The 23,612-nt window shown below is 52.6% G+C and overlaps 2 protein-coding genes across 3 annotated transcripts in view; one reads left to right on the plus strand and one right to left on the minus strand.

Annotated features, from left to right (window-relative positions):
* Positions 1–23,470, minus strand: TGFB1 (transforming growth factor beta 1). Of its 2 annotated transcripts, XM_003270338.3 has the most exons (7): positions 22,209–23,470; positions 17,665–17,825; positions 14,098–14,215; positions 11,680–11,757; positions 11,395–11,542; positions 1,198–1,351; positions 1–305 (listed from the first exon to the last, which is right to left on the minus strand). In XM_003270338.3, the coding sequence occupies exons 1-7, from the start codon at positions 22,561–22,563 to the stop codon at positions 147–149; spliced, it is 1,173 nt and encodes a 390-aa protein (XP_003270386.1). In that variant the 5' UTR covers positions 22,564–23,470; the 3' UTR covers positions 1–146. The 2 variants fall into 2 exon arrangements, with proteins under 2 accessions (XP_003270386.1, XP_030651603.1); XM_030795743.1 differs by lacking the exon at positions 1–305 and having other exon boundaries at positions 688–1,351.
* The window catches only part of TMEM91 (transmembrane protein 91), a 34,695-nt gene continuing 31,551 nt past the window's right edge, over positions 20,469–23,612 (plus strand). The window contains exon 1 of the mRNA XM_030795748.1: positions 20,469–20,668. The gene's annotated coding sequence lies outside the window, so the exon portion shown is untranslated. The remainder of the gene's footprint in view (positions 20,669–23,612) is intronic.

Here is a 23,612-nt window from a genome sequence, read left to right on the forward strand (position 1 = left end):
CAGCCCTCTCTCCATCTTTAATGGGGCCCCAGGTGGGCTTGGGGCACGGGTGTCCTTAAATACAGCCCCCATGGGCAAGGCAGCGGGGGCGGGGCGGGGCGGGGCGGGGTGGGGCCGGGCCTGCCGGGGCGGGGCGGGGCGGGACCTCAGCTGCACTTGCAGGAGCGCACGATCATGTTGGACAGCTGCTCCACCTTGGGCTTGCGGCCCACGTAGTACACGATGGGCAGCGGCTCCAGCGCCTGCGGCACGCAGCACGGCGCCGCCGAGGCGCCCGGGTTATGCTGGTTGTACAGGGCCAGGACCTGCGGGCGGCGGGCGGGGTCAGGGCTCAATGCTCCTGGAGGGAGGAAGACGGCCCTCCACTGCCCCATCCCCCACCCGCTACCGCGCCAGCCTCTCTCACTTCGTCTCTCCCCGCATCCCCGTCCCCCTCTTCCCATCTCCAATTCGGTCTCTCTTATCGTCTAACATCCTATCGTATTCTGTGTCTCCCCACCTGTCTGATTTTCTTTTTGTTTTGAGACTGGGTCTCGCTCTGCCACCCAGGCTGGAGTATAGCCCCAACCTCCTGAGCGCAAGCCATCCTCCTGCCTCAGCCTCCGGAGTAGCTCGAACCACAGGCAAGCGCCACCACTCCTAGCTTTTTTTTTTTTTTGCTTTTTTTTTTTTGGTAGAGATGGGATCTCACTCTGCTGCCCGGGCTACTCTCGAACTCCTGGGCTCAAGCGATCCTCCTGCTTCGGCGTCCCAAAGCGTTGGTATTGCCAGCGTGAGCTGCCGCGCCCGCCTGATTTCCTTTCTCAGTCTCTGCCCCTCCTCATCTTCGCCTCTTGCCTTGTTGTGTATCTGTCTTTGTCTCTCCTTGGCCTAACTCTGTGTCCGTATCTGCCTCTCTCATTTTGTCTCTCCATTTCTCTCTGCCTTTTTCCTTCCATCTCCCTGTCTCTCTTCTCCCCTTCACCCCCATCCCTCTGTTACTTCAGCTCTGTGGGTCTTCACATCTCTTCTCCCTCTGCGCCCTGCTCAGAGCCCCTTTCTAGCTTCCTGCCTCTCTCCCCATCTCTTCCCCACCCCATCCCTCTCTTTCTCTTCATCCTGCCAACTCACCTCTCTGACTTTACTTCTCTTTCTCCCTCCTCTTCCTCCGTCCTGGCTCCCCCCAGGCCATCTCCTAGCCCGGTGGGCCAGACGTACCTTGCTGTACTGCGTGTCCAGGCTCCAAATATAGGGGCAGGGCCCAAGGCAGAAGTTGGCATGGTAGCCCTTGGGCTCATGGATCCACTTCCAGCCGAGGTCCTTGCGGAAGTCAATGTACAGCTGCCGCACACAGCAGTTCTTCTCTGTGGAGCTGCAGGCAGGAGAGACGCGTCAGGGGCAGGGAGGGGCTACCACCACAGAAGCTACGTGCCCCTCCTCCCCAGGTGCGTGTGTCACCCTAGGTTGCCCCCTCAGCCCTATCTCCATCTGGGTCTCCCTTGCACCCCCTGTGTTAGTAACAACACATGTAGTCATGATAATCACTAACACAGATTAAGCACTTCCTCCAGTGCTAAGAGCAACGTAATAATCTCATGCAATGCTGAAGACAAGCCTGTAAGAAGCCAGATGACCATCCACAGGGTGGCCAAATAAATCATGGCATGCCCACGCCCTGGAACATACAAAATAACACAGCTCCATGTAAACTGATCTGCTCTATTTGTGCAACAAATGTTTATTGAACTACTACTGTGTGCTGGGCTGGGATCTACTGCGGACTGAGGACAAATGAAACAGATAGAAATAGGCTAGGCATGGTGGCTCACGCCTTTAATCCCAGCACTTTGGGAGGATGAGGTGGGAGGATCGCTGGAGTCGGGGAGTTCGAGGTTGCAGTGAACTATGATAACACCACCGCATGCCAGCCTGGACCACAAAGTGCAAGACCCTGTCTCTAAAACAATTTTTTTCAATTTTTTTAAAAAAGAGACAGAAATCTCTGCCCTCCAGGGCCATGCTATAAATTGTCATGTCACTCTTCTGCTCTGAACCTGGCTCCATCTCACGGCAAATGCCCAAGTCCTCACCGTGAGCCAGAAGGTGCTACCAAATCTGGCTGATCTCAACTCCCTCTCTCACGCCTGCTCCACTCCAGCCACACTGGTGTCCTGTCTGTTCCTCAGACAGTCTTATTTCGGGGTTCCTGCGTCTGCTGTTCCCTCTGCCTGGCTGCTAGTCCCACAGATACCCACTCTATCTTGTTCCTTCACTTCATTTCTTCTTTTTTTTAATTTTTTTTTTTTTTTGAGACAGAGTCTCGCTCTGTCGCCCAGGCTGGAGTGCAGTGGCGCAATCTCGGCTCACTGCAAGCTCCGCCTCCCAGGTTCACGCCATTCTCCTGCCTCAGCCTCTCCGAGTAGCTGGGACTACAGGCGCCCGCCACCACGCCCAGCTAATTTTTTTGTATTTTTAGTAGAGATGGGGTTTCACCGTGGTCTCGATCTCCTGACCTCGTGATCCGCCCGCCTCGGCCTCCCAAAGTGCTGGGATTACAAGCGTGAGCCACCGCACCCGGCATTAATTTGTTATTCTTTTTAGAGACACGGTCTCACTATGTTGCTCAGGCTGGTGTCAAACTCGGGCTCAAGTGATCCACATGCCTCAGCCTCCCAAAGTGTTGGGATTACTGGCATAAGCCACCACACCTGGCCCCTTCACTTCATTTAAACCTTAGCTCAAACGTCCTTCAGTCAGGGACCCTTAACTCCTAAAGCAGTGCCTGGAATGTAGTAGGTACTCAATAAATATCAGTTACATGACTGAACATCACCTCCTCAGAGATACCTTTCTGAGCCATCCTTTCCAAAATATCCAAGTGACTGTTCCATTTAGTGCAATACGGTATTGCAGTTATGCCAGAAAATATAAAAATGTCTGCATTTGAAATGGGGCAAAATCTTAATCACCGATGACACTGGATGAGAGTTTACGGGCGTTCATTATCTTCGTTGCTTTTGTATACATTTGAGATTTTCCATAATAAAGGAATTTAAATTAGAATAGGAAAAACAACAGTTCCCAATATCTATTACTCTCTGCCTGCCTTCTTCTGATTTATTTTACTTCTTAGAACTGTCAAAGAGGCCGGATGCGGTGGCTCACGCCTGTAATCCCAGCACTTTGGGAGGCCAAGGTGGGTGGATCACCTGAGGTCAGGAGATTGAGACCAGCCTGACCAACATGGCGAAACCCCGTCTCTACTAAAAATACAAAAATTAGCTGGGTGTGGCGGTGCTTGTCTGTAAGCCCAGCTACTCAGGAGGCTGAGGCACAAGAATCCACTTGAACCCAAGAAGCAGAGGTTGCAGTGAGCCAAGATCGTGCCACTGCACTCCACCCAGGGCAACAGGGTAAGACTCTGTCTTGAAAAGAAAAGAAAAAAGAAAGAAAAGAGAAAAGAAAAGAAAAAGTTGACAATGCCTTTTCTTTTTTTCTTGAGACAGAGTCTCGCTCCGTCACCCAGGCTGGAGTGCAGTGGCGCAATCTTGGGTCACTGCAACCTCTGCTCATAGATTGGTGGGGCCAGCCAGGCACGGTGGCTCACGCCTGTCATCCCGGCACTTTGGGAGGCTAAGGCAGGCAGACTTGAGGACTCTGTCTTTACTAAAAATTCAAAAATTAGCTGGACGTGGTGGCGGGCACCTGTAATCCCAGCTACTGGGGAGTCTGAGGCAGGAGAATCGCTTGAACCCAACTTCAAGTGGCACCAGATAACCTAGAGGCAAGATAAAGCCTTTCCAAGAGCCACAGAAGCCTGAGAAGGAAGTCAAGAAACTGAGATCCCTGTGAACTCAGCCTGTACCATCCAATTTGGTTGGACCTCAGTTTCCTCAACTGTTCAGAGGTAGGAGCTACTAGATCAAATAAGGTGTTAACATGAGGGCCAAGGGGCCATCATAGGCAGGCTTGGGGAGGGCCCTGAGTGCCTGAGATCATATGCACATGTGTGTATGTATGCATGTATTTCTGGGAAAAAGGGTCCTGGCTTTCACTTTCTCACAGGAAGTTCTGAACTCACAAAAGGGGAAGAACTAGTGTCCAGAATCATCTTTTTTTTTTTTTGAGATGGAGTTTCACTACTGTTGCCCAGGTTGGAGTGCGATGGTGTGATCTCAGCCCACTGCAACCTCTGTCTCCTGGGTTCAAGCAATTCTTCTGCCTCAGCCTCTGAAGTACCTAGGATTACAGGCATGCGCCACCATGCCCGGCTAATTTTGTGTATTTTTAGTAGAGGCTGGGTTTCACCATGTTGGCCAGGCTGGTCTCAAACTCCTGACCTCAGGTGATCCACCCACCTCGGCCTCCCAAAGTGCTGGGATAGGCGTAAGCCACTGCACCTGGCTCAGAATCATCTTTAATGTGCAGTTCAACCCTAGCTGGGGTTCTGAGATCCTAGGATTTGAACAATCTGTGATACTGTTATCCAAGTCAGCAGCTCTCCACGTGGGCTCCCAGGACCAGCGGCAGCATCACCTGGGAACTGTGGGAAATGCAGATTCTCAGGTGGCACCCCAGGCCACTGCAATCAGAAACTGTGTGCAGGACTGGGAACAACAGTCCGTGTTGAACAAGCCCTCTAGGTGATCCTCTGACTCATTTTTTCAGGACGCATTCAGGGCCTACCCTGCACCGGGCCTTGGATACCCACAGCCCTTGCCCTTGTCAAGCCTCTTCCGTCCAGTCTCTCAAGACCTAGGCCAGGTGCAGTGACTCACGCCTGTAATCTCAGCACTTTGGGAAGCCAAGACCGGTGAATCGCTTGAGCCCAAGGAGTTTAAGACCAGCCTGGGGAGCATAGTGAGACCCTGTCTCTACAAAACTTTTTTTAAATAAAAGACCCAACAGAGACTGTTTGTTGAGTCAAAGATCTACTTAGGGCCCCAGGGGAGGCCCAGAGGCCTCACAGCCACCTTGGATGTTGGAGAAAGGGGTTAGGAAGGAGGTAGTGTTCGAGCTGCCGTAAGAACAAATTTTCTTACGAAAGTTTTTTTTTTTTTTGAGATGGAGTCTTGCTCTGTTGCCCCAGGCTGGAGTGCAATGATGCGATCTTGGCTCACTGCAACCTCCATGTCCCAAGTTCAAGCAATTCTCCTGGCTCAGCCTCCTGAGTAGCTGGGATTACAGGCACACACCACCATACCCGGCTAATTTTTCTGCATTTTTAGTAGATGCAGCGTTTCACCATGTTGGCCAGGCTGGTCTCGAACTCCTTACCTCATGTGATCCACCCGCCTTGGCCTTCCAAAGTGCTGGGATTACAGGTGTAAGCCACCGTGTCCGGATGGAAAGTTTCAAATTTACACAAAAGCAGCTTCAACAATGATCAACTCATGGCCAATTTCCATTGCATCTCTACCCCTATCCACTAACAGTATCTCTTTTTTTTTTTTTTTGATACAAGATTTCACTCTGTCACCCAGGCTGGAGTGCAGTGGTGCAATTGCAGCTCACTGTGGCCTCCAGCTCCTGGGGCTCAAACCAACCTCCCACCTCAGCCTCCTGAGTAGCTGGGACTATAGGTACACACCACCAAGCCCAGCTACTTTTCTTTTTTTTTTTTTTTTTTTGGGGGGGAGATGGGGTTTCACCATATTGCCCAGGCTGGTCTCCAACTCTTAGGCTCAAGCAATCCTCCTGCCTTGGCCTCCCAAAGTGGTGGGATCATAGCTGTGAGCCACTGCACCCAGCCGACAATGGTTTATCTCAAAGCACATGCAATCCACCATGTTGCTTCATCCATAAATATTTCAAATGTATCTCTAATTAAGACTACTTTAAAACACAGTCACAATACCATGTAAGAAAATTAACAATTCCTTGATATCATCAAATATCTAGACAGAGTTCACAGTTACCCAACTGTCTCATAAATATCTTTTTTTTTTTAAAGCCTGTGTAAATAAAGATTCAAGTAAGGTCTACACATTGCAATTGGTTGATACGTCTCTTAGGATTTTTCTTTTTTTTTTTTTCTTTTTTAATTTTTGAGATGGAGTCTCACTCTGTCACCCAGAATGGAGTGAAGTGGTGTAATCTCGGCTCACTGCAACCTGTGCCTCCCAGGTTCAGGTGATTCTTCTGCCTGTCTCCCAAGTAGCTAAGACTACAGGCGCCTGCCACCATACCCTGCTAATTTTTGTATTTTTATTTATTTATTTATTTATTTATTTTTTTGAGACAGGAGTCTCGCTCTTGTTTCCCAGGCTGGAGTGCAATGGCGTGATCTCGGCTCACTGCAACCTCCACTTCCTGGGTTCAAGCAATTCTCCTGCCTCAGCCTCAAGAGTAGCTGAGATTACAGGGCCCACCACCACGCCTGGCTCATTTTTGTATTTTTAGTAGAGAGGAGGTTTCACCACGTTGGCCAGACTGGTCACGAACTCCTGACCTCAGGTGGTCCGCCCTCCTTGGCCTCCCAAAGTGCTGGGATTACAGGTGTGAGCCACGACACCTGGCCTAATTTTTGTATTTTTAGTACAGACAGGGTTTCACCATGTTGGCCAGGCTGGTCTCCAACTCCTGACTTCAAGTGATCCACTTGCCTCAGCCTCCCAAAGTGCTGGGATTACGGGTGTGGGCTACCATGCCTGGCCTCTCTTAGGACTTTTTTCAAAATCTACAAAATCATCTCTCTTTCTCTTTGTATATATATTCAGGGTCAACTATATATAGACTGACCCTTGGACAACATGGGTTTGAACTACATGGGTCCACTTACAAAATTCACCACTTACAGGTGAATTTTTCTTCCACCTCTGCCCTGAGACAGCAAGACCAACACCTTTTCTTCCTCCTCCTCAGCCTACTCAACATGAAGACCTTTATGATAAGCCACTTCCATTCAATGAATGGAAAATATACTTCCTCTTCCTTATGATTTTCTTAAGGACATTTTCTTTTCTCTATCTTATTTTAAAAATGCAGGCATAGGCCGGGAGCAGTGGTTCAAGCCTGTAAGGCCGGCACTTTGGGAAGCCGAGGCTGATGGATCACCTGAGGTCAGGAGTTCAAGACCAGCCTGGCCAACGTGGTGAAACCCCATCTCTACTAAAAATACAAAAATTACTCGGGTGTGGTGGCGGGCGCCTGAAATCCCAGTTACTTGGGAGACTGAGGCAGGAGAATTGCTTGAACCTGGGAGGCGGAGGTTGCAGTGAGCTGAGATCACTTCACTGCACTCCAGCCTGGGCGACACAGCTAGACTCTGTCTTAAAAAAACAAAGAATACAGCCGGGTGCGGTGGCTCACCCCTGCAATCCCAGCACTTTGGGAGGCCGAGGTGGGTAGATCACTTGAGGTCAGGAGTTCAAGACCAGCCTGGCCAACATGGTGAAACCCCACCTCTACTAAAAATACAAAAGTTAGCAGGGCATGGTGGCAGGTGCCTGTAATCCCAGCTACTCAGGAGGCTGAAGCAGGAGAATTGCTTGAACCCCAGGGAGGTGAAGGTTGCAGTGAGCTGAGATTGTGCCATTACACTCTAGCCTGTGTGACAACAGCAAAACTCCATCTTAAAGAAAAAAAAAAAGGATATAGGACATAATACATAAAACATGCAAAATACGTATTATTCGGCCGGGCGCAGTAGCTCATGCCTGTAATCCTAGCACTTTGGGAGGCTGAGGTGGGCAGATTGCCTGAGCTCAGGAGTTCGAGATCAGCTTGGGCAACACGGTGAAACCCCGTCTCTACTAAAATACAAAAAATTAGCTGGGCGTGGCGACGGGCACCTGTGGTCCCAGCTACTCGGGAGGCTAAAGCAAGACAATCACTTGAACCTGGGAGGCAGAAGTTGCAGTGAGCCGAGACCACGCCACTGCACTCCAGCCTGAACGACAGAGACTCCATCTCCAAAAAAAAAAAAAAAGTATTAATCAACTGTTTATGTTATGGATAAAGCAGAATTCCAGTCCACAGTAGGCTATTAGTAGTTAAGTTTTTGGGGAGTCAAAAGTTGTATGTGAATTTTTGGCTGCATGGGGGTACGTGTGTGTGTGCACACTTTCCCCTTCTTTGCATTGTATTTGATGAAGAAACTGGGTGAGGTTTCTTGCAGTCTGATTTTTGCTGATCATTTCCTCTGTTCCTGTCTTTCTAGAAAACTGTTAGGATCTACAGTCCTGTTCAGATTCAGGTTTGATTTTTTTTTTTTTTTTTACCTGAGACAGGGTCCTGCTGTGTCCTGAAATGCAGTGGCGTGATCCTGGCTGGCTGCAGCCACAACCTCCTGGGCTCAAGCACTCCTGCCTCAGCCTCCCAAGTAGCTGGGACTACAGCCACACACCACCCAGCCAGCTAGTTTTTTGTATTTCTTGTACAGAGACAGGGTTTTAACATGTTGCACAAGCTGGTCTTGAACTCCTAAGCTCAAGCAATCTGCCTGCCTTGGCCTCCCAAAGTGCTGGGATTACAGGCATGAGCCACCGCACCTGGCCTTCAGGTTTGATTTTTTGCCAAGACTTCCTAGGCAACACTGGGTCCCTCCCTACGGAGGCTCACATGGCTGGCTGTCTCCCTTTGTAATGTCAGCTGCTGTTGGCACTCAAGACCTCAATTTGTGGCTGGGCGCAGTGGTTCATGCCTGTAATCCCAGCACTTTGGGAGGCCGAGGCAGGCAGATCACGAAGTCAGGAGTTCGAGACCAGCCTGACCAACATGGTGAAACCCAGTCTCTACTAAAAAAAACAAAAATTTGCCGGGTGTGGTGGCACACGCCTGTAATCCCAGCTACTCAGGAGGCTGAGGCAGGAGAATCACTTGAACCTGGGAGGCAGAGGTTGCAGTGAGCTGAGATCACACCACTGCACTCCAGCCTGGGCAACAGAGTGAGACTGTCTCAAAAAAGACCTCAATTTGTTCATTGACAGGGTTGCTGGGCTGATGGCGCTAAGATCTGGTGGTGAAGGACCCTGGGAGCAGGGCTGATTTTCTGGCAGGGAAGCAGCAGGTAACAAAGCCCAGAGACACCACCAAAATATTTTAAACAAGGGAGGAATAAGGTCAGATGATCACTAAATTTACAACATTCTAACTCTCCATTTCAACTTTCTTTTTTTTTTTTTTTTTTTTGAGACGGAGTCTTGCTCTGTCGCTCAGGCTGGAGTGCAGTGGCGCAATCTCGGCTCACTGCAAGCTCCGCCTCCCGGGTTCACGCCATTCTCCTGCCTCAGCCTCTCCGAGTAGCTGGGACTACAGGCGCCCGCCACCACGCCCGGCTAATTTTTTGTATTTTTAGTAGAGACGGGGTTTCACCGGTTTCACCATGGTCTCGATCTTTTGACCTCGTGATCCGCCCGCCTCGGCCTCCCAAAGTGCTGGGATTACAAGCGTGAGCCACCGCGCCCGGCCTCCATTTCAACTTTCTAGGAATCCAACATTTCAGCTTTCTTAGATTGCAGTATTAGCATTCCAGCATCTTACAATTCTAACATTCTGACAGCATCTTCAACTCTCTAGGATTCCTACTTTGCAACTTTTGAGGATCTTGGCATTCCTGAATTCCAGTATGCCAATATTGCATCCCAACATTCCAAAGTTCTGAGCCATCACTCAAGAGGTTCAAGCTGCCACTCTATTTATTTATTTATTTATTTATTTATTTATTTATTTTTGAGATGGAGTCTCGCATCATTGCCCAGGCTGGAGTGCAGTGGCATGATCTCGGTTCACTGCAACCTCTACCCCCCAGGTTCCAGTGATTCTCCTGCCCCAGCCTGGGTACCTGTGCCAGCCACCACACCCAGCTAATTTTTGTATTTTTAATAGAGATGGGGTTTCACCATGTTGGCCAGGCTGGTCTTGAACTCCTGACCTCAGGTGATCCGCCCACCTCAGCCTCCCAAAGTGCTGGGATTATAGGCGTGAGCCACCGTGCCCAGCCTGCTGCCACTTTCTATTAAAAAAATCCCAGCATTCTAATATTCTAACATTCCAACACTGAGTTCCAACATGCTGAGATACCAACATTCTGCTTTCTCCAACTCCAACATTTGTGGATGTGAATATTTCAAAACAGAATTCTACCACTGTAAGCCCAATATTCAAGGACTCCAGTCTGCCAACACTGGTATCCACAATTAGCCAGTGGTGCAGGAATTCCACATGGGCCATCTTCCCATTTTGAATCCCCAAATTCTAGGATTCCAATATTTCAGCTTTCCTTGAGTCCGACATTCTCCATTTCAGTAATTAACACCAAATTCTAGCATTCTAGAATCCCAGCATTCTAGAACCTCAACCTGCCAACAATTTAGGGATTCAAGATGGTGACCTTCTAACTTTGAATTCCAACAATCGCAGGGTTCAACTTTCTAACATTCTGTGATTCCAACACTCCAGCAAGAAAGCAAGGCTGGGCGTGGTGGCTCACGCCTGTAATCCCAGCACTTCGGGAGGCGGAAGCAGGCGTATCACGAGGTCAGGAGATCAAGACCATCCTGGCTAACACGGTGAAACCCTGTCTCTACTAAAGATACAAAAAATTAGGCCAGGCGCGTTGGCTCACGCCTGTAATCCCAGCACTTTGGGAGGCCGAGGTGGGCAGATCACGAGGTCAGGAGATCGAGACCATCCTGGCTAACATGGTGAAACCCGTCTCTACTAAAAACACAAAAAAATTAGCCGGGCGTGGTGGCAGGCGCCTGTAGTCCCAGCTACTCAGGAAGCTGAGGCAGGAGAATGGCGTGAACCTGGGAGGCGAAGCTTGCAGTGAGCCGAGATAGCGCCACTGCACTCCCAGCCTGGGCAACAGTGTGAGACTCTGTTTCAAAAAAAAAAAAAAAATTAGCTGGGCTTGGTGGCACGTGCCTGTAGTCCTAGCTACTGGAGAGGCTGAGACAGGAGAATCGCTTGAACCCGGGAGGCAAAGGTTGCAGTGAGCCGAGATTGTGCCACTGCACTCCAGCCCGGGTGACAGAGCGAGACTCTGTCTCAAAAAAAAAACAAAAAGGAATCTGATCCCAACATTACAAGACTTCCAGAGTTCTTTTTTTGTTTTTTTGTTTTTTGTAGCTGGGATTATAGGCACCCACCACCACGCCTGGCTAATTTTTGGATTTTTAGGAGAGACGGGTTTCACCATGTTGGCCAGGCAGGTCTCAAACTCCTCACCTCAGGTGATCCACCTGCCTCGGCCTCCCAAAATGTTGGGATTACAGGCGTAAGCCACCGCGCCTGGCACAAGACTCCGGGTTCTTACACCCAGACCTCATCCCCTGAGCCCTCCAAGCTAAAGGAGACAGATGCTCAGCCCAAGCACAGCAGCAGCCAGGTGTCCAACCTGGAGCACCTGGTCAGCAGATGGCAGTCACGCCCCCAGCCTGGAAGGCCTCCATCCAAGGCTACAAGGCTCACCTGAAGCAGTAGTTGGTGTCCAGGGCTCGGCGGTGCCGGGAGCTTTGCAGATGCTGGGCCCTCTCCAGCGGGGTGGCCATGAGAAGCAGGAAAGGCCGGTTCATGCCGTGAATGGTGGCCAGGTCACCTCGGCGGCCGGTAGTGAACCCTGCTTTGGTGTGGGAGTCAGGGGATAGGGGACATACACACACACTCTCAGAGGGATAGATAAGTGGGGCATGGGGCAGATGGGAACACACACGCACACACGTCACGGCTGGGCATAGCCAAGGAAGCAGGCCTCACCGTTGATGTCCACTTGCAGTGTGTTATCTTTGCTGTCACAGGAGCAGTGGGCACTAAGGCGAAAGCCCTCAATTTCCCCTGTAGGAGTGGGGAGAGGGAAGCTAGTCTGAGAGTGCAGCTCACCCAGCCTCTGGAGGAAGAGGAAGGAAGGAGCAAACCCCAGGGGGTTCCTTCCTGCCTCCCCCACCCACCCCACTCTGCCCTCTCACTGCAGCTCTTTTTTTTTTTTGGCTCTGTTGCCCAGGCTGGAGTTCAGTGGTGTGCTATCGGCTCACTGCAACCTCCACCTCCAGGTTCAAGTGATTCTCCTGCCTCAGCGTCCCAAGTAGCTGGGATAACAGGCGTGTGCCACCACACCCGGCTAATTTTGTGTATTTTTAGTAGAGATGAGGTTTCATCATGCTGGCCAGGCTGGTCTCAAACTCCTGACCTCAGGTGATCCGCCAGCCTTGGCATCCCAAAGTGCTGGGATTACAGGCATGAGCCACTGCATCTGGCCTACACGGCTACTTTTTAAATTTTCCGTAGAGACAGAGGTCTCGCTATGTTGCCCAGGCTGGGCTCAAGCAATCCTCCTGCCCTGGCCTCCCAAAGTGCCGAGATTACAGGCATGAGCCACTGCACCCAGCCAGCATCAATCTCTTGAATGAATGAGTGAATGATGTTTTCTAAGCTCCTACAATGTGCCGAAGCCTGGGCTGTGTGCTTGGGACTCAGCATTGACCAAGACAGATGAGCTCCTTCTAGGCCTTTGTCGAACAGCCCAGGACACTCCTCCCAGTGCCCACCTGCTCCCTAATCCCTATTTTTTCTTTTCCTTTTTTTTTTTTTTTTTTGAGACAGAGTTTCACTCTTGTTGCCCAGGCTGGAGTGCAATGGCACGATCTTGGCTCACCGCAACTTCCACCTCCTGGGTTCAAGCAATTCTCCTGCCTCAGCCTCCCGAGTAGCTGGGATTACAGACGTGCACCACCACGCCCAGCTAATTTTGTATTTTTAGTAGAGACGGGGTTTCTCCATGTTGGTCAGGCTGGTCTTGAACTCCCGATCTCAAGTGATCCACCCACCTCGGCCTCTCAAAGTGCTGGGATTACAGGCGTGAGCCACCGTGCCAGGCCCCCAATCCCTATTTTTTCGTGTGGCCAAACTACTATTTATCCTGTGAGTCTCCACACAATCACCCTCATCCAGCAAGCCCTCCTAGACTCCCCAGATGGGTCCGGGTGCCTTCTCTGGGCTCCCAACAGCACTTAGGGCGTCCCCCATCCTGCATGCCTCCTGCATGTCCCAGCCTTGTCCTCCCTGCTGGTGCCTCCCCATCCCATCCTCGATTATTCTAGGTCATTCCTGCCTGGTGGGGCCTTGACAAGATCTCTTAGGTGTCCAGAAGTGACTGTGGGCCCCACAAGGGCAGAACTGAGGGCTGTCTTGGTTATCACTGTCCCCCACACCACCCAGCACAGGGCCAGGCACACAGCACGAACCTGTGGGCAATTACTGAATAAAAGCATAAATGAGAGGGAGGTGAGGAAGAGAGATAGGGGCACCATGGGCCCTGCCAGGAACCGGACAGAGACAATCATCTCCTGGACAGATCAAATGGGTTAGGCTCTCCCTGGCCTCCAGGCCTTTGCACAGGCTGTTCCCTTTGCCTGGAATCTTTTTTTTTTTGTTTTGAGATGCGATCTTACTCTTTCATGTAGGCTGGATTGCAGTAGTGTGATTATGGCTCACTGCAGCCTCGACCTCCCAGGCTCAGGTGATTCTCCCACCTCAGTCTCCCAAGCAGCTGGAACTACAGGCAAGCAACAGCATGCATGGCTAATTTTTGTACTTTTTTGTAGAGACCAGGTTTCGCCATGTTGCCCAGGCTGCTCTCAACTCCTGAGCTCCAGTGATCCATCCTCCTTGGCCTTCGAAAGTGCTGGGGTTATAGGCATAAGCCACCGTGCCCAGCCCCAGAATACTCTTATACCTCTCCTTTTCCTGACCATTCTACTCATCCCTTCAACATCAGCTATGGTGCCCCTCCTCCAGGAAGCCCTCCCTGATTCTGGGCTGGATCAGGTACCTCCTTTGGGCTCCCCATCCCAGTCCCACCCGCTCTGGGTCATCACTGCCTTACAGGTCTATTCCCCAGCTACCTAGCCAATGGACTATATGAGCTCTGTGAGGGCAAGGATGGGGCTGTTTTGGTCATTGCTGTGTCCTTAGCATCACCCATCACAGGGCAGGGCAGAGAGGTGCTCAGGAAACGGATTAACCAGTCACTCGGGTTTCCATGCCACAAAGGGGAGGCAGGTCTCAGCACTTTCACACCAGTATGGGGCAGAGAGGGGTCCTAGGCAAAGTGACCCCAGGACAAACAATGGGGTGGACCCCATTGAGAAATGGGTGGGACACACAAGTAATCCTCACCTCCGTGGCTCAACCACTGCCGCACAACTCCGGTGACATCAAAAGACAGCCACTCCGGCGAGTCACTGGGTGCCAGCAGCCGGTTGCTGAGGTATCGCCAGGAATTGTTGCTGTATTTCTAGAGGATGATGAAGGCAGGAGAGAGACAGTGGGTAGATGCTGTCACGCCCCCACATATACTAACTGAACCCTTCACCCCATCTGCTTCCCCAAACAGGCTTCCAGAAAGTTCCCAGGCACTACCCTCTCAGCCAGCCACCTGTGTGGTCCTGTGGCACCCATCTTCCCCCACAGTACCCGTGAGAGGAGGGGTGGAGAAAAAGCTCAGGCTGCGGTCAAGGCACCTTCACACAGCTCAGCCGAAGGTGTTTTCTTGCCTTCTCCAGGCCTGTTTCCTCACTGGTGAAATGCTAAGCCCCACTCAGCGTGGACAGCCCACAATGCTAAAATTCTGCTTCTAACATTCTGGGCCGGGCGCAGTGGCTCACGCCTGTAATCCCAGCACTTTGGGAGCCCAAGGTGGGTGGATCACTTGAGGTCAGGAGTTCAAGACCAGCCTGGCCAACATGGTGAAACCCCATCTCTACTAAAAATACAAAAATTAGCCAGGCATGGTGGCGCACGCCTGTAGTACCCACTATTTGGGAGGCTGAGGCAGGAGAATTGCTTGAGCCCGGGAGACACAGACTGCAGTGAGCCAAGATCGCGCCACTGCACTCCAGCCTGGGCAACAGGATGATACTTCATCTAAAAATAATAATAAATAAATAAATAATAAATACAATAAAATTCTGCTGCAAACATTCTGGGGTTTGCTGAGCATACGGTTCTGCAAATTTGACACCCTGAATTCTCAGTAACTTAGAAGTCATTTTGTGATTCCGGCTGGGCATGCTGGCTCACACCTGTTATCCCAGCACTTTGGGAGGCCGAGGCGGGTGGATCACCTGAGGTCAGGAGTTCAAGACCAGCCTGGCCAACATAGAGAAAACCTCGGCTTTACTAAAAATACAAAAATTAGCCAGGCGTGGTGGCACATGCCTGTAATCCCAGCTACTCAGGGGGCTGAGGCAGGAGAATCACTTGAACCCAAGACGCAGAGGTTGCAGTGAGCCGAGATTGCACCACTGCACTCTAGCCAGGGTGACAGAGCGAGTCTCAAAAAAAAAGTCATTTTGTGATTCAAATGTTTGATAATATCCCAAGTTTTCCACATTTAATGAGCCTGAGAAGCTTTAGAAGACTAATGTTCTATAAACCCAAGAGTCTGCCATGCCACACCTAGATGCTGCAGGTACCCAACATCTGTGTAGAGTAATTTTCTGGGCCGGGCACAGTCGCTCAGGCCTGTAATCCCAGCACTTTGAGAGGCTGAGGCGGGGGGGGATCACCAGAGGTCAGAAGTTCGATACCAGCCTGACCAATATGGAGAAACCCCGTCTCTACTAAAAATACAAAATTAGCTGGATGTGGTGGTGCATGCCTGTAATCCCAGCTACTCAGGAGGCTGAGGCAGGAGAATCGCTTGAACCCAGGAAGCAAAGGTTGCGGTGAGCCAAGGTCATGCCATTGCACTCCAGCCTGGGCAATAGGAGCAAAACTCCATCACACACCAAAAAAAAAAAAAAAAAAAGAAGAAGAATTTTCTGGGGCTGGATAGTCCACTCCAGGGACTGCAGAATAAAGCTGAATTCCCCAGACTCCAAGAAGCCAAGCTAACATAGGACAAAGTTCTCTCACTGTGAAAGTCTGAAATCTACCATCCTATGAGTTTAACATTCCCTCTGATATGGATTCTAGCTCACAGAAACTGCTAGAGCCTCCAGCCCTTCCAGATGCCCCAGTCCTCTTGGAAGCCCCCTATCTTCTAGAGCAGTGCTGTCCTAAAGAACTTTCTGGAAATGTGCTTTATCTGCAACATCCAAAATAGTAGCTGCTAACCACATGTGACTACAGAGTACTAGAAATATGGCCAGTGAGAATGAGGATTTCTTTTTCATTTTTATTTTTTGAGACAGAGTCTCTCTCTGTTGCCCAGGCTGGAGTGCAGTGGTATGATCTCCGCTCACTGCAGTCTCCACCTCCTGGGGTCAAGCGATTCTCCCACCTCAGCCTCCTGAGTAGCTGAGATTACAGGCGCCCACCACCACACCTGGCTAATTTTTGTATTTTTAGTAGAGATGGAGTTTCGTCATGTTGGCCAGGCTGGTCTTGAATTCCTGACCTCAAGTGATCCACCCACCCTGGCCTCCCAAAGTGCTGGGATTGCAGGCATGAGCCACCACGCCCGGCCTATATATATATTTTTGAGACGGTCTCACTCCATCACCCAGGCTGGAGTGCAGTGGCGCAGTCACAGTTCACTACAGCCTCGACCTCCTGGGCTCAATCAATCCTCCCACCTCAGACTACTGAGTAGCTGAGACTAGAGGTACGCATCACCATAACAGGCTAATTTTAGTATTTTTTGTAGAGACGAAGTTTCAACATGTTGCCCAGACTGGTCTCGGACTCCTGGGCTCAAGCAATCTGCCTGCCTCGGCTTCCCAAAGTGCTGGGATTAGAGGTGTGAGCCACTATGCCTGGCCCTAAATTTTTAATTTAATTTTAAATAATCTAAATTTTAATCAAGTTAAATGTGACTAGTGGCTGTCATACTGGACAGAATGATTCTAGAGTCCCCAACCTTTTCAGAGATTCCAACTTTCAAGAATCCTGTGTCCTTAAAGAGTCCAACTCCTAAGATTCCAGCCTTCTAAGTGTTTAACAATCCTAGGATACAAAGAATCTGAATATTTAAAAGCGCTCTAGGTTCCAGGTGCGGTGGCTCACGCCTGTAATCCCAGCATTCTGGGAGGCTCAGGCAGGAGAATCACTTGAGGGCAGGAGTTTGAGACAAGCCTGGCCAACGTGATAAAACTCCGTCTCTACTAAAAATACAAAAATTAGCCCAGCGTGTTGGCACATGCCTGTAATCCCAGCTACTCGGGTGGCTGAGGCAGGAGAATCACTTGAACCCAGGAGGTGGAGGTTGCAGTGATGCAGTGAGCCGAGATCACGCCATTGTACTCCAGCCTGGGCGACAGAGCAAGACTCCATCTCAAAAAAAAAAAAAAAAAAAAAGGCCAGGCGCAGTGGCTCACGCCTGTAATCTGAGCACTTTGGGAGACCGAGGCAGGTGGATCACGAGGTCAGGAGATCGAGACCATCCTGGCCAACATGGTAAAACCCCGTCTCTACTAAAAATACAAAAATTAGCTGGGCGTGGTGGTGCACACCTGTAATCCCAGCTACTTGGGAGGCTGAGGCAGGAGAATCACTTGAACCCAGGAGGCAGAGATTGCAGTGAGCTGAGGTTGTACCACTGCACTCTAGCTTGGCAACAGAGCGAGACATTGTCTCAAAAAAAAAAAAAAAAAGAGTTCTAGGATTGTATGGTTTGTATTCCTCTATCCTTCAGGGACCATCTAGATGGACCTTGTAACCAGCCGACCCACAGCCAACCCCCGGTCACAGCTCACCCTCTCCAGCCCATGCCCTGACCTTCCTTCTGGCTCATGTCCTCACCTGGTATAGCTCCACGTGCTGCTCCACTTTTAACTTGAGCCTCAGCAGACGCAGCTCTGCCCGGGAGAGCAACACGGGTTCAGGTACTGCTTCTCGGAGCTCTGATGTGTTGAAGAACATATATATGCTGTGTGTACTCTGCTTGAACTTGTCATAGATTTCTAGCAGGGAGAAATGAAGGGAGGTGATTAGGGGTTTGGCAGAGGTGAGTGGAGCTGGTGCTCCCAAGTCTAGGAGTTTTGGAGCTGACAGCTCTGGGGTGGAGTCAGTCTCTGATACCTTTTATTTATTTATTTATTTATTTAAATAAAAAAATTTTTTTTTTTTTTTTTGAGACGGAGTCTCGCTGTGTCACCCAGGCTTGGAGTGCAGTGGTGCGATCTCTGCTCACTGCAACCTCCGCCTCCAGGGTTCAAGCAATTCTCCTGCCTCAGCCTCCCAAGCAGCTGGGACTAAAGGCACATGCCACCATGCCCAGCTAATTTTTGTATTTTTAGTAGAGATGGGGTTTCACCATGTTGGCCAGGATGGTCTCGATCGCCTGACCTCATGATCCACCCTCCTCGGCCTCCCAAAGTGCTGGGATTATAGGTGTGAGCCACCGCGCCCAGCCCCAACTGTGATACTTTTTAGCTGTGTGACCTTGAGGAAGTGGTTTCTCCCCCTGGGTTTGTTTCCTCCTCTGTAAAATGGGTCCTAACCACACTCCTCTCTCATGTAGCATCATCTGTCAAGTCGACTAAGGCTGGCACCAAGGGGAACCACTCTGTTTGCTCTAGCCTTCCTTGCCCCAAATGCAAGAGCCCCTAAAATGCAGAGTAAGGATCAAGGGCACAGGCTTTGGACTCAGATAGTGCCTCTGCTGCCTCTCGGCTGTGTGACCACGGGCAGTTAACACCCTCTTTCTGAAAGTCGGTTTCCTGTTATTCTTTGAAAAACAGCAATAACATTAAGCTCCCTACATTCCCACCCAGACTCTCCTAATTTAAGTGCTGTGTAACCTTGGGCAAGTGAATTCCTCTCTCTGAGCCAGGTGTAAGACAAGACAGAGTGACTCTAGAACCCATTCCAGGATTATAGTGGGAAATTAGATAACCCAGGTCAAGCCATGTGGCACCAATTCTGCATACACTGGTCACTCAATCATGTATACGTCTAAGAGCGCTGGCTGGGCGCAGTGGCTCACACCTGTAATCCCAGCACTTTGGGAGGCTGAGGTAGATGGATTACCTGAGGTCAGGAGTTCGAGACCAGCCTGGCCAACATGGTGAAGCCCCGTTTCTACTAAAAATACAAAAATTAGGCCGGGCGCGGTGGCTCATGCCTGTAATCCCAGCACTTTGGGAGGCCGAGGTGGGTGGATCACGAGGTCACGAGATCGAGACCAGCCTGACCAACATGGTGAAACCCTGTCTCTACTAAAAATAGAAAAATTAGCTGGGCGTGGTGGCAAGCGCCTGTAATCCCAGCTACTTGGGAGGTTGAGGCATGAGAATCGCTTGAACCTGAGAAGCAGAGGTTATAGTGTGCCGAGATTGCACCACTGCACTCCAGCCTGGGTGACAGAGTAAGACTCTGTCTCAAAAAAAAAACAACAAAAACACAAAACAGCGCTATTTACCAGATGCTATTTAAAGCACTTTACAAAGATGAAGACATTTAAACCTCACAACCTTATACTATTATTATACCCATTTAATAGATGGAGAAACTGAGGCACCGATATTAAGTAATTTGCCCCAAGGTCACATAGCTGCAGACTGGGATTCAAACTCAAGCTGTCTCATTCCAGAGACTGTGCTTTTTTTTTTTTTTTTTTTCTCCAAGAGACAGGGTCTCACTCTGTCCCCCAGGCTGAAGTGCAGTAGCACAACCATGGTTCACTGCAGGCTGGAACTCCTGGGCTCAAGGGATCCTCACGCCTCAGCCTCCCAATATATTGAGATCACAGGCATGAGCCACCACACCCACCCAGCTAAAGACTGTGCTCTTAACCCCTAAGTGATTCTTCTACTTCTTTTTATTATTAGTTTTCCACCCTTAACTCCCTTCCCCAGCTGGTTAGGGAAAGTGAAGTTCATTCTGGGTAGGAATGGCTGTAGTGGGGAGAAAAGGAATTAAGGTGTTTTCTTTTCTTTTTTTTTTTTTGAGACGGAGTCTCTGTCGCCCAGGCTGGAGTGCAGTGGCGCGATCTTGGCTCACGGCAACCTCCGCCTCCCAGGTTCAAGCAATTCTCCTGCCTCAGCCTTCCAAGTAGCTGGGATTACAGGCGCCGCCTGCCACCTCGCCCAGCTAATTTTTGTATTTTTAGTAGAGACCAGGTTTCGCCATGTTGGCCAGACTGGTCTCGAACTCCTGACTTCAGGTGGTCCATCCGCCTTGGCCTCCCAAAGTGCTGGGATTACAGGCGTGGGCCACCGCGCCCAACCAAGGTATTTTCTAGTTTAGGAAAAGGTTGGGGTTGGGGATGAGGGAACAGGCCATGAACTGCTGGATCAACTGGGGCAACTGCTTCCAGCCTCCTATAGTGGGGGTGTGAAAAGAGACTGGTGAGAAAGGCAGAGGAAACCCCTTCCCTACGGCCCCCTTCGATCCTCCTCCTCCTCCCCAGTCTCCCTCCCCACCCAGCCCCAATAAGCCCTATTCTTGGCCCGGAGGTTACTCAGCAAACCCCAAAGGAAAAGCAGAGCCTTGGCTGGGGAAGACAGATAGGGAGGAAGAGAGAGAGGAGGGAGAGGAAGGGTTGGCGGGTGATGCAGAGAGGCAGAGGCGGGGAGATGCCAGAGACAGAGACGAGGCGACAGGACCGTGCAGGAGAAAAATAGAAAGGGAGAGAAAATAGTCGGAGAGACAAAAACCAGGAGACCCATGCGTGGACAGAGAGACTAACGGAGACGAAAAGAAAGAGGCAGATGGCGAGACACGTGCGAGGCAAGACACATGTGCATTTGTTGGGGAGAAGAGGATTGGAGGTGTCAGTGTTAAAGGAACCTCTACAACAAAGGTGAAGCCACGGAAGATAAGGCAAGGCTGAGAGACTTGGGTGCGGAGTGCGCGTCATTGGGCTGGAGCCGTGAACTGGCTCAGGAATAGGCCGGGGACCCGCAAGCCCACACCGCCCAAGAGTCAGTGAAACCTGAGGGATCTTCCCCAAGGCTGTGAACCACGCGGGACGCCTGGGTCCTCGCATGGATGCCGACGGGGCCGGCTGAGTGGGAGCCCCGCCCGTAGCTGGGGTGAGGAGGGCGGGAGGCGCCGCAGCCAGGAGGGCGGGAACCAGACCTGCCCCGTCTCGCCCCGGGCTCCGCGAGCGATCCCCGCCCCCGCCGGGGGCATGGGAAGGAAAGGGAAGGGAGGAGGGTGAGGCCGCCGGACGCTGGGGTTTCCCCAGCCACCCCGAGAGGAACTGGGACTTTGGGGTCCAGACTGCCAGCGTTTAGCGCAGCGGGGTCTTCCTGCCCCTTGGTGGAAGCGCAGGCTCCTCCCCCCGCGCGTGGCACCCACGTGGGGCTTTCTCACTCCTCCCAGCTTGGTTTTCTCACCTCGGTCTTGTAGAGTCACCTCCCACCCAGCACTTCCCCTGCGGCTGGACTCCTATCAGCCCATTCCCCTGCATCCTGCGGCGAGTGGGGGGGCTCGCTGCTGGCAGCGTGGATGGAGCTGGGTATCTCTCCTCCGCCCCGCTCACACCACCTTTCCCACGCTTGTCTCCCCTCTCGGTAAAGCCCTTCCCACGACCCAAGACTCCAGGTCTTCTGGAAGCTCGATTCCTCCGCTGGAAGCGCTTCCGCTTCACCAGCTCCCCACTCTGTCCCTCACGTCCCTGTGTGAAACACCGAGGACACCTCTGCATCCCGGTCGCCCTCCCGGGTCTCCGCTCCTCTCCCGCTTGCCTCCTCCTTCCAGTAACCTCCCGTCCCTTTCTCCCCACATTTATCACACCCACCTCTGTTTCTCTTTCTACGACTCTCCCCCAGCCCCGCATCCCGCGTGTTCCTGGCAGCCTCTGGAAGTGGGTCCGCTCTCACTTTCCTGGCACCCCCTGGGGTTGCCTTCATCTAGCTTTTCTGTCCTTCTTGAATCTTTCCACCTCAGGACCCCCAAGCTCTGGGTCAACTTTCTCCAGTGCCTCTCCTTTCCCAACTGCTGGGGTCTTCGCTTCTCCACACCAGGCTCCCCTCTCTGCACCTGGCACCCCACGACACCCCCCATTCAACGCGTCCTGGAGGAGGGAGCCTTCTACCCTCCCCCTATTGCTTCTCTCCCTCTAGGGGACTCCCCCCACGACCCCGCATGTTTCTGTCGCCCTCTAGAAGCGGTCCACTTCGCTATCTCTCCTCTCCAAGACCAGATACCTGGGGGGTAGGGGGCTCAGTGCCATCCTCTTTCGGACACCCCCCTCCCACCATCCCACGTTCCCTTTGCCCCGGGGGGTCCGCTTCCTCCAGCCAGTTTCTTCTGCCAGTCACTTCCTACCCGTGGCCCCGGCACTCCGGCGCCCCCTGGGGGCCCCCCTCCCGGCTCCCCTGCCCCTCCGAGCTCACCGTTGTGGGTTTCCACCATTAGCACGCGGGTGACCTCCTTGGCGTAGTAGTCGGCCTCAGGCTCGGGCTCCGGCTCTGCACTCTCCCCAGCCACCCGGTCGCGGGTGCTGTTGTACAGGGCGAGCACGGCCTCAGGCAGCGGGCCGGGCGGCACCTCCCCCTGGCTCGGGGGGCTGGCGAGCCGCAGCTTGGACAGGATCTGGCCGCGGATGGCCTCGATGCGCTTCCGCTTCACCAGCTCCATGTCGATAGTCTTGCAGGTGGATAGTCCCGCGGCCGGCCGGCCAAGCGTCAGCACCAGTAGCCACAGCAGCGGTAGCAGCAGCGGCAGCAGCCGCAGCCCGGAGGGCGGCATGGGGGAGGCGGCGCCCCCCGGCACTGCCGAGAGCGCAAACAGGGCTGGTGTGGTGGGGAGGCCCCGCCCCTGCAGGGGCTGAGGGTCTCCCGGGAAAAGGTAGGAGGGCCTCGAGGGAAAGTTGAGGTCCTCAGGGAGAAGGGCGCAGTGGTGGAGGGGAGGCTTGGACCGGGGGTGTCTCAGTATCCCACGGAAATAACCTAGATGGGCGCGATCTGGTACCAGAAGGTGGGTGGTCTTGAATAGGGGATCTGTGGCAGGTCGGAGAGAGATCCGTCTCCTGGAGGAGAAAGGGTCTAGGATGCGCGGGGGCTCAGGAGACAGGCCGGGGATGAAGGCGGCGTGCAGGGGGTGCGCCCGAGGTCTGAGGAAAAGTCTTTACGGGAGGCCGGGTCGGCGACTCCCGAGGGCTGGTCCGGAATGGGGGCGCCTGAGGGACGCCGTGTAGGGGGCAGGGAGGGAGCAAGCGTCCCCGGCGGCAAAGGGAAGAGGTCTGGGGTCCCCAAGTCCTGCCTCCTCGCGGGGCAGCGTCGCGCCAAGAGGTCCCCGCGCCTCCGGCTCCCAGCGGCAACGGAAAAGTCTCAAAAGTTTTTTTCCTCTTCTCCCGACCGGCTCGTCCCTCCTCCCGCTCCTCCTCCCCCTCCTCCCCGCAGTGGCGGGGGCGGCGGCGGCTCGTCTCAGACTCTGGGGCCTCAGGCTGCTCCTCGGCGACTCCTTCCTCCGCTCCGGGCCGTGGCCGGCCCCGCGGGCGGCTCAGAGCCGGGGGGGTGCCCCGGACGGGGCGTCCCCCCTGCCCCCGGCCGGGGCCCTCGCTGTCTGGCTGATCCGCGGAGGGAGGTGGGAGGGAGATGGCCCAGGGCGCGAAGGGCGGCGGCGGCGGGGACGGGCTGGGTCGGCGGGGGGTTTTGAAGCCGCCCCCGGCCCCACCCAGGAAGCGCACGGGGCGGGAGCGGGGGCGGCCCCCCGGGGGAGGGCATGGGGGGGCTGGGCCACCGTCCTCATCTCGCGTGGGCGGGCTCCGAGGGGGGTCCCTTCAGCCCTGGGGGAAA

The sequence above is a fragment of the Nomascus leucogenys genome, chromosome 17, assembly GCF_006542625.1.
Source record: "Nomascus leucogenys isolate Asia chromosome 17, Asia_NLE_v1, whole genome shotgun sequence".
NCBI lineage: Eukaryota > Metazoa > Chordata > Mammalia > Primates > Hylobatidae > Nomascus > Nomascus leucogenys.

Excerpts from the sequence above, each read along its gene's own strand:
- TGFB1 (XM_030795743.1), bottom strand. The coding sequence starts at position 22,563 with ATGCCGCCCTCCGGGCTGCGGCTGCTGCCGCTGCTGCTACCGCTGCTG. Across the intron at positions 14,216-17,664 it reads AGCACGTGGAGCTATACCAG|AAATACAGCAACAATTCCTG; the intron begins GTGAGGACATGA and ends ATCATCCTCTAG. Across the intron at positions 11,543-11,679 it reads ACTGCAAGTGGACATCAACG|GGTTCACTACCGGCCGCCGA; the intron begins GTGAGGCCTGCT and ends ACACCAAAGCAG.